Genomic DNA, 11,554 nt, shown 5'->3' with positions numbered 1-11,554 from the left:
AAAAATAATAGATGAGTGATAGAAAAAAAAACTAAATAATATACGGGTCACCAGATAGGTAGTTTACTCTGTTACCTATATAATATGAACTTTATTTGTCACAATCCGATTAGAACCATCTTAAACATGAGATTAAATTAGAATTATTTTCTTAGAACTCTACAAGACTTACAAGCCAGGTCTTGGTCAAAAGTTTATCTAGATTCATTACATATATATACATACAAACAGTAGGACATCTTTAACAAAAAATAAAAAATACAGAGGTACAAGATAAAGGTGTTTTTATCGAAAAATTACCGGTGATCGATATATTTATTAATCTAATATCGGTCAGATTATATTTTTCGATCTAACACCCGTAGCAATAAAGCGAGCCCCCTGATCCACGCTATAGCTGTTTATCTGACACGCGGGGTATAACGCGGTACAGGGGGCGCTATACTTTTAATTACCCCCACCGTCCCTATAAATACCCCTCCTCTATTACTTTCATCACACCATATTCTCTCAAATTATTTCAAATACTTTCTCTATTTAAGGTATATTTTATAATATTTTTAATATTATGTATTTAATTTATTTAAGCATTTTACTTTATTTAATATTTTACTAATATAATTTTTTTACAGATATATAATAGAAGGCGGTTTACTTCGCTTGGATGAAAATCATATATCTCGACACTTTGTTGATATGGTAACATTTTAACGTTTTAATTTAATTTAAATTATTTATAATAATTTGTTGATTTATTTAATGCATGATTATTAGATTAAGAATTAATTTGTGTAATTATTTGATTTTAGGAGAATGATCGTGTATTAGATCCTTTTATTAGGAATCTTAAGTTAGTGATACCTAGCTATGTCTTGTCGTATTTAGTAGAGGCTGGATTTGGTTACATAGGTAGATATCAGGGTCACTGTAAGATAGAACCAGACCTTATTTCTGCCTTAGTAGAGCGGTGGAGGCCGGAGACCCACACATTCCATCTTCCGTGCGGAGAGTGCACGATTACACTTGAGGATGTTACTATGCACCTAGGGCTTCCGGTGGATGGAGATGTGATATCAGGGATCTCGCAGGGTTCCTGGACTACTTTGTGCCAGGATAATATAGGATGTGTCCCGAAAAGTTTTATCGGAGGTAGGATACCGTTAAATTGGTTAGATGCCAATTTTCGGGAGTTGAGCGCAGACGCCTCTAAGGATGAAGTTAAGATGTATGCACGGGCATGCATACTGCAGTTGATAGGAGGGTTGATGATGCCGGATAAATCGTGCAACCTAGTTCACTGACTACAGGCGTAATGCTATCAGCAGATGTCTCCTGCTGCTGTAGTCTTGGGCATGGTATCGATTCCCCTTTTTATGTCCCGTTGTGAAGAACTCATTCGTATTTCCACTACTTCTGAGGTATATAAAACTGATTTTGTATATTAATAATTTTATACAACGTATAATAATTTTTTTCCTTGAATAGGTGGTCTACTGATAGGAAAAATCATCAGGAGCTACCTGATGAAATAGAAAAAATTAGGGTGCTAATCGATCAGAAGGCTGGCACACAGGTATGAATTTTAATGTTTAAAAATCGATTTTAGATTATAGTTATATAATTAGATTATTATTTTGATAAAAAATTATATAATATTTGTTTTAGTTTGAATGGGTGACATATTGTACTGATGATGTGAGGGTGGTGATCCCACTTGAGTTGAGGGGACCATCAGATGTTTGGATGGCGATAGTCCCTCTGATCTGTTATGCGATTGTCGATGGCACTCTACTGATCGCGTGCTCCGACAGTTTGGTTGTTTTCAACCAATTTCGAAAACACCTCGCAATATGGACGATTTGCATAGCTTAGATAGACGCGACAAGACAGATACAGATTGGCTGGTGAGGCATCATGAGTGGGCAGTGTTGTGGGATGATCGACATCGGTGCCTTCCCCGTAGAGAACCCATTTTACTTGACCTCTTGTGTGTTACTGAAGGTTATTATGAGTGGTTCAACAATAATAGGAAACCGTTTCTGCTTCCCGAGGATGCACGAGGGCAGACCTTTCCACGACGTCGACAGAGACATTCACCGACACAGCACCATCGTCCCCCAACTCGTGGACAGAGAGCAGATGCTTCCGGTTCATCCTCAGCTGTACCAGCAAGACATTCACAGTAGCCACCACAGCCATTTATGATGCCGCAGCCATATATGATGTCGCCGCCTTTTCATTACCAGATGTCGCCGCCGCCTTCACCTAGTTTTATGACCCCCGCCATCGCCACCGTCACAGATGACCCCTCCTGGAGGCTATTATGGGTCTATGTTTGTAGATCCGACTTTAGGTTCATATACTGGATATCTGGCGGGTTCATCCTCATCACTCATGGCCGCAGCACAGACACCTCCTGTACAGTTTTTACACTCAGCGATGTCTGGGTTTTATGAGTTTTCCCAGTTTTCGCTGGCCGGTGGGATAGTCAGTCATACACCTCTAGGGTTCTTATTCTACGGAGGTGCTTCATCGTCATCGGCTCCTCATCAACCAAATGTACCTGCTCAAGACAACGATGACGAAGACGACGACGACGACAATGATTATGACAGCGAGGAGTCAAAACCAGTGATACGAAGAAATCCTCCTCGAGACCGACAACCATCTCCCTGCGGAACACATTCGTGACGCATGCATCGATAGATTTTTTTTATTATATTTGTATTTACTTTATTTTTTTTAATTGTAATTTTTTATTATTTCTCATTTAATACTTACTTTATTTTGTTAAATTTGTTGGACTTTTTTTTAATGTATTTCAGTTATTTTTGTTTATTAACATTTAATATCAGTTATTGTAATTTGATTATCATTTACCATTTAATTCTTATTGTAAGTTTGTTGTATTTAAATACCAAATTTTTATTAGTTTGATAAAATTTAATGATTGTGTTCATTTTTTTAATCTTCATCAGCGATTATCTAATGACATTAACTTGAAATAAATGTAAATTAAAGTACAAGAATTATTATTTGATAAACAAATACATCATTTCCTCATCAATTGTTACTTGATGATAACAGAAGTGAACATGTTTTTCTAGTGTGTCCTGGGTTTCTACAATGGCCACATCTTCTGTCTTGTCTAGATTTTTCTCGAATATCCATATCTCAATGAATTCGATTGGATTTTGGATGACCACACTCCCTCAATAAACTCGAATTTGGTACAATCAGAAGCCAATCTTGAACCTCATCAGAGTCTTTTTCATTACCTATGGGGGGAAACTCAAATTCGTATACCTTAAAAACTTCAGATAGTAGGTATACGTGATTCATAAAATGGTTATAGTCTTGACGTGTATGGGAGCAAGCTGCTATCACATGAGAGCATGGATACTTCAGAGCTTGAAAAAACCCGTAGTCGGACGTTTTGTCCCTTAGATTTACTCTTAACGACACAACTTCAATCCCTTGAAGAGGTCGCGGGAACTCTGTGACACGAAACATTTCATGACTTCTAGATAAGCTTGTTACAGACATTCCATTTGATGCAACAATTTTTTTTCTGTAGATCTGCAACTAATCTAGGGTGATATACATGACCGTCTTGCATCCAGGTTTGAACTTGTCCCCCGAGCTTCGCAAAAAGCGCCCCCAAACAAAAATATATAGTTTTTACCAAAGCCGCTACAGGTAAGTGACGTGCACCCTTTAAGGTTGAATTGATTGCCTCAGCCAAGTTGGTCGTCTGTGTCCATATCGATATCCACCATTATATGCGTTCGTCTACATTTCTTTATCGATGAGGCTGATGTAATCGTATCCTTCCTCGTTCTTCTCCCGTAAATCTTGAAGCATTGATTCAAACGTTCAAGGAAGTAGTTCGTAACCTGATCAAAAAAATGTATAACTTACTAACTTGCTTTCTTTGCAAAATTAAAACGATTGAAAGAAAACAAACTACATCAGTTTCACTTACCCATGAGCACAATTAATTGACGATCATCATTCTTCTTGTACCTTCCATGATAGTTCGCAGTAATGTGTCGGAGACAATACCTATGTTGGACAAAGGGTGGTTGCCACATTGGACCCAAAGACTCCATTGCTGCTTTGATCCCAGCTCCGCGATCTGAAATGACACAGATGTTTTCCCTCGTGATAACATGTGCACGTAAGTTTCAGAGGAAAAAAGCCCAAGAATCTGTATCTTCTCCTTCGACAAGAGCAAAAGCAACTGGAAGAATGTTGCAATTACCATCTTGGACAATTGCCAATAATAAAACTTGCTTGTATTTTCCATACAAGAAAATCCCGTCGATCTCGACCACAGGCTTGCAGTATTTGGCAGCATTAACTCACTGTGGGTAACTCCAAAAAACCCGGTAGAATTGGCTTCGATCGCGAAGAACTCGATCATTATGGTATGCATAGGAGCTTTCGAAGTCCACAATTGTCCTAGGATTCAACGTCCGCACCATCCTAAACCAACTTGGAAGTTCGTTGTAAGATGCATCTCATTCGCCATGCAGTTTGACAATGGCATTTTGTTTTGCCAACCAAGCTTTTATATAGGAGACAGTGTACCCATACTGCGATTGTATAGCTGAAATCAACACAGCAACAGCTATATGAGAGCTTGCTTTTGCCATGGGCATGATGGCTTGGCATATCATTTCAAAGTTCAAGTTGGGATGATCTTGGTTGACCCCTCTAGCACAACATGTATGAGGACCGTTGTATACTGTTAGTTCCCATATGTTGTTTTTCCTCTTCATTTTCAATACGCGAACCATCCAATTGCATCCGTTTTTGCGTCGGACACAATAGCATACATATTTTTCGATCGTCGATCGATTGACTCTGGACTAAACAGAATTACGGATATTGTAATTTTTTATAGCCATCACCGCTTCTTCTTTGCTTGAAAACTCCATGCCTAAATATAACTCACCATTATTTATTGATGAGTAATATCCATAGTCAACGAGATGAGGCATATCCGCAAATTCTGGCACGTACATTGCACCATAATCAGCTCCATACATGTGTGCAGGAGGGTCAGTTTGTGCCACATTTCCTAGAACTTAATCATCATTGGAGTTGAATGCGGTGATTCTGGGTGAATGAATAGTCCAGTCTCAGCACCATTCGCACCAGGCTCACGAAGCGGTTCTTTTGATGGAGATGATGGTTCCTCCATGCTCTCCACATTTAGGTCGAAGAACCTACTACTTGCATGCCTTCCCCTTGAACTGGAAGGCATATCGACATTGACGTCGAAAAAACTCGCAGTCGAATGCCTCTCCCTGGAGCTTGAAGCCATCATGTCACATGGAAACTGCACAGATGGCTGTGTCGATGGCATCTCCACATAGTCAAAAAAATTTGCAGATGAATGTCTTCCCCTTGAACTTGACGCGGAGTTGCCATACGGATTGTTCGTGGACCCACCTCGGTACATATCGTAAGGAGTTGCGGATGAATGTCTCCCCATTATGGCATTAAAATCATTACACATTACTGTAGTCGAGCTGTCAACTTGATCAACTTGTTCAGCCAACCCATAGTGGGAGCTTAATGATTGACCCCGAACAGCACACACTTGAACAAAATATGCATACATCTCAATAGCGGCGTCTGAATAATTACTTTGAGCTTCAACCATCATTTGAACATCATCATTGTTCGAAAGTTCGAACGCTGTATAAGTTAATGGCAACAATGATGTTGGAAATCTATACTGCAACGATGACATTCTTCTACTACTTCCAACATGAATCTTCCTCGAAATCTTCGTTATCAGCTCCTCAAGAGTTATGTTTCTCTTGAATGATATTTTAACACGCTCATTTGATACGAAAAATAACGTCAGTTTCATCTTCTCGAATTTCACCATCATAATAAACAATAGCCGAAAGTTGCGTCATTCTTTAAGTTTAAAAGTGTGACAATATTATATCTGCAAAAAAAATTAATTGAAACAAACCTGATTAAATAAATTATATATGAACGAAAATATAACACAATAAATTTTTTACACATCAACGTAAATAATTTAAATAATATAATTTTATATTATTACTTGTACTGCAAAACTATTTTGATGTATGCTCTTGCTTTTCAAAAATTAATTAAAAATAATTAGTATAATATTTTTTAAAATAATCATAATAAACAATAAGTATAATAAAAAAAATATAACGAAAAATCGGACGAACTTCTAAATCAAATATGAGAAAATTACCAGAATTATTACTCGTTGACAGAATTGTTGTATTAATTTATAAGTTGAGAGGAGAGATGTGAGAAACTTAACCGGAGGTGAAAGGTATTTATAATCATATAAAGTGCGGTACCTACATCGCGTTATATGTAATTATTCAGATAAAAGATATAGCGCGGACTAGGTTCCGCGCTAAATATAGTTCGTACCAAGGTATAGCGCTGAACAGAGACGACGCTATACCCCTACGTGACGTATAACGCGAACAGGGGACGCGCTATACCCACGTATAAGCTATGTCAACGTATAACGCGATAGGAGATGCGTTATAACCCACGTGACGTCAAATCATCATATAACACAAGATAAAGAGCGCTTAACTGCTACAGGAGTTAAATCAAAAAATATAATCTAACCGATATTAGATCAATAAATATATATATCGATCACCGATAATTTTTCGATAAAAACGGCCAAGATAAATATGAAGACAAAAAGACAAGACAAGCCCTTGCAATGCATGGCATGGCACCACATAGCTTTACATACACATAGAAATGTTCCCAATACTATATAGTTATGTACATAAAAAAAATCAGACAGGCAATAATGGCAAACATCACTGTCCCAAGAGATTAACAAAATTGGGGAAATGTGTCTTACAAACAAATTAGCCTTTCATGTATCATAAGGCCAAATAACATCCTCCCCCAAATCCATGTCCTCTGAACTAACTTACTAAAACATGAATCAGGGACTACCTGGTCTTAAATTGTGAGAGATAGACCTGGCATTGTATTACAATTTTTAGGATTCGAAATCCGGGGACAACGGTGAATGCGACTCGTGGTTCCGATTCCGGTGTGATTTCCGATGAAAGGAATGCTTCCTCACCTACACTTTCCATGTATACTTCTGAAAACCTACACCCTTTGCTTATTTGAAAGATTGATGTCTCGGGGTCGAAAGAGAATGCTAAGCAGTGCAGAAGCCAAACCCTTTTTGCCATTTCAGCAAACAATGTGAAGAATGTTGTGTCTGGGAATTGATCGGAACTCAACATTTCTCTATTGCTCAAATTGCCAAAAAACGATGATTCCATCTTTGGAAGAACAACTTGCAAGTACTTATTCCTGCAGAATTTGGAAAATGTTGATTTCGGTTTCATGGCTAGATATTCCATAGCTTTCATGGATTTCAGTTCTGTAAACCGATCGAAGAAGACTCGGGGATGTTTCTTCCCTTCTGGAACAGAGCTTCCAAAAAGGGAGAAATAAGGTAGGTGGAAAGATTTGAACATTTCCCTGCAAATGAAGGACTCAAACGCGAAACATTTATCATCTTCCTTCCAATACACCACACCTCTTTCAATCGAACTTGCTGCCGCATTGATATCCCAACCAGCCAACTTCATTTCGTCGATCATCAGCCTGACGAAACTTCGAATCGACTTCACAGTTTGACGGAGAAAAGCGATGAAATGTGTGGGATTTAAGCCGGAAAGATTGAGATTGTCGAGCAGAACTAACTGGCCGCTTTGATTTAATCTCTTCTCCAGCAACCTGTTTTGTTTATTGGACTCATCCAGCTTTTCCCGGAGAAAAATGATCTCGGACTCTTTGAGTCTCGTCTGAGATTCCAGTTTCTTTGCCATGATTTTAAACGTCGTTGAAAGGCTTTTCAGTTCCTGGATTTCGGCTAAAGCCATTGCTTGTTCTGGGGAAAAATCGTACTGTTTCTTCAAGAAACACTGCTTCAGTTCCGACAGTTTTTTCAAGTCAGAAACGATGATTTGATCGGCTCCTTGGATCCCTTTAGCATCGTAAGGAGACTGAGCGGCCTGCAACTGCGCATATTCTGCTTTAATACCCGAAACAGTAGCAAAGATTTTAGCAACAATCGCTTCCAGGGCCACTTTTGTTTCATGTTCTTCATTATGTAATCTGTCAAATTTCTGGGATAATCTCTTGGTTGTCTTACAATCATTCCATTCTTCAGTTTCCTTAGGCAGCTCAACCTTGTGAACCCCGTCGTCCGGAACAACTCCCGCCGCCGTCGCGTGCAGGTGAAGGACCTTCGATAAAGTTCGAGACCATTTGCTCTTTGATGGAGTAACAGCCGATGGCATCACTGCTTCCATCTGCAAATGTAGTCTCAAACGGAGAGAGTTTCAATCAACTTTAACAGGCAAGAACGAAAGATGGGGAAGCCAATAAAGATCTATGAAGATACTGACAATGATGAGGGCTTAATGAAAAGAGAAGAAGCAAAATGATTTTAACAAGACCGAGGACCTTAATGGGGGACCCTTTAACCTTCTTTTGGAACAAGTGAAAAAGAAAGGTACACTTTTTCAACAAGGCGGGAAAAGAGAGACAAATACAGAGGAACAACGGGAGGAGGAAGAAGAAGAAGAGCAAAATGGATGGAAATGAAATGATTCAACGAGATGCTCAAAAGACGCGTTTAACGTTATCAAAGTTCAAAAAGCTACAACAAGCTTAATATTTTATTCAAACGGTGGGATCAGAAAGAGTATATAAAAGAATAAAATGAAGAATTATTTTCTTTTCATAATAATAATAAAAGAATTTAAGTTGCAAAAATAAAAATTATATTACTATAAAATAATCACAAATCTTAAATACTAATTATAAAATAGACAAAAATATATTAAAAATTAGAAAGATAATTATAAAAATTTACTATAATATTTCATAAAATAATTATTTTAATCTTTATTTTTTTTCGAAACACTTTGACCTTCATGATTAATATGAGGTACATATGAGATATCATCTGTTTAAAAATAACTTTCAACTATTTAACATTTAACACTCACATTCTAATATTTATGGTGTTCAAACCCGATATCTCAATAAACAACAACAATTTATTTACCATTAAAGTCGTTTAATTTATGCTTATTTTTACTACTAAGGTTGCTCAATAAGTTCAAAAAGAGACATATCTAAATACTTTAATATAATTTGGACCACGTGTACTATCTTGTAATCTATTAGACTATTTAAATAATATAATTTTAATTATTTTTTATTATAATTTGTTAATAATTTTGCAAACTATTATTCAATCATAAAATATTTCACTATTGATTAATAATCAGTTGAACTATTGGTATAGGGAGTTAGATCTTATAAAATAATGTCTGGTATTTGAATTTAGCTTTTTAAATGAGATAAAATAGATTAAAATATTTTCATGATAAATCTTAATTGAATTCAATCGAGTTTAATCTGTCAGTGAATCACATACTAATATACTATGAAATATAATAATTATGTATGTTTAGAAATGTTTATAATATATTTTACTGTGAGAAGGTCTATTTATATATTATAAAAATTTTAAAAAAATATATTGATTAATTTATCATTAGATTAATATAAATTGATATATGAGATTATTCAATTTTTTTTATAAAAAGTTCTTATTTTTAACTTTTTAATCTCAAAATATCAATTTATATCGATTTTATGATCTTAAATCGATGTAAAAAGATTTTATATTGCACAATTATATTCTATCTCTATTTTAATATAAATGATTCATAGTAATTTTTTATTAACTATCATTATCATATTTATTGATAGACTAAAACATAATAGGTATTACAAATGTTCGATATGAAGGTGATCCTCCCAATACTTTTTTTTGTTCAAGATACCAGAATTTTAACTCCTAATTTTATTTAAGGATCTAATAGCTTATATTATTAAACCAATGAGTATGTGTAGCTATTTTAATTTCAATTAATAAAATTTAATAACTCCATCGACAGAATATTATATATTTTATTCGTGTAAATATACTAATAAATAATTTTGTCTAACAACTTCCATTATTTATACCTTGAAGAACTGCAACTTCATTTGAATATAGGAAATGTCAGTTACAAGCACATGGAGGAATCAAAAGGTGTCCAAAGTATTTCCAAGAATAATAATGCAAAAATAAAATTAATTAATCTAAAACCTTTTTATACTAAGATATATAGAAAGGACCGAAAGCATTACATCCAAAAAGTTAATAGAAGTTGATCTAAGAACATACCATAAAAAGTTCCTATAAAATGGTGAAAGAAGACTTTCAATTTTTGTAGCGTAAATCCAAATCTAGATGTGTTGTATTTCAACAAAAGTACACGAGAAAAACAACAAACAGAGTTAAATGGAAATATATCTAACCTAACTCGTATCAGGACAATAAATTCTAATAGGTCAGATTTTTAGTCAATCCGAAGCTCTATTCAATTTTTAGATTAAAATTTACATTCAATCTGACCCAACACAATATATATATAATATGTTTATTTTTATCATATAAAATAAAAAAATTAATTAAAAATAAATATAAAATATATTATTATAATTATCTTAAAATATATATTATTAGAATATTATAATAATTTATATTTTTATCTTAAATTTAATAATATCTTAAAAAATTAACTTGATTCAACTCATATTTAAAATTTTAATATAAAAATCAATTCAATGTCAAATCGTATTAATTCATATCATAACTAGTCAAATATGAATAGAATTGTCATCCCTACTCAAACTGATCCCTATACTTGACCCAGTTGAAACTTTCTCCAAGATGGATCTGATATGGAACAAATACTTCAATTCAAACCCAATCAGTGAACCATTTTTTCCTCACAAATATAAACAAAAACTTAAATAAAAAAACCTAAAATTGGTGAATAAATCTGATATGAAACAATTACTGCATATTCATTACTCATGAGGTTTTTGTACGTTCACGTGGCTTACCAGTGAGTGCTCTGCACTGAGCCAATGACTTTGATATTTTGTAGTATTTCTAAATCTCTCACACATCACATCAATATATAATATAATTGTCCCAACACTTTCGATTCACTGAAAGGTTATTTTTTGTACAGTGGAGAAACTTCACATATCCGTTGGATTTCTGATGTGTTTACTGAGATTCGAGCCCATTTTGTCTTATAAACACAACGGTCTCTTTGCTTATGAAATTACATTTTTAAAATCGATCACACATTGAACCGATGAAGGTACTAATTAATTGGTTTAATGGTTCAATCGGTTGAATCGAATTTTATATAAAATAATTTTTTTTAATTTTACATAATATTCAAAGTAATATTAATATATATGTAACACCTTTTTTAAGTTTATAATATTAAAAGGTATAAAAATATCACAAGTCATAACATATATAAATTAAAAACTATAAAATCCAGTGAAACAAAATGATTAAAATCAACTACAATATAATATTTAAGGTAAAACATATTAAATAATAAATATA

The 11,554-nt window shown here is 34.6% G+C and overlaps 1 protein-coding gene across 1 annotated transcript; it reads right to left on the bottom strand.

Annotated features, from left to right (window-relative positions):
• Positions 1-6,850: 6,850 nt before the first annotated feature.
• On the bottom strand, positions 6,851-8,713 carry LOC120127695 (protein GRAVITROPIC IN THE LIGHT 1-like). The gene has a single exon (XM_039145558.1). The coding sequence runs from the start codon at positions 8,370-8,372 to the stop codon at positions 6,990-6,992; it is 1,383 nt and encodes a 460-aa protein (XP_039001489.1). The 5' UTR covers positions 8,373-8,713; the 3' UTR covers positions 6,851-6,989.
• Positions 8,714-11,554: the final 2,841 nt, after the last annotated feature.

This window comes from Hibiscus syriacus, unplaced genomic scaffold (assembly GCF_006381635.1).
Source record: "Hibiscus syriacus cultivar Baekdansim isolate YM2019G1 unplaced genomic scaffold, ASM638163v2 tig00110472_pilon, whole genome shotgun sequence".
Lineage (NCBI taxonomy): Eukaryota > Viridiplantae > Streptophyta > Magnoliopsida > Malvales > Malvaceae > Hibiscus > Hibiscus syriacus.
The sequence above is the reverse complement of the archived record's forward strand: the minus strand, read 5'-3'. Positions and strand labels throughout refer to the sequence as shown.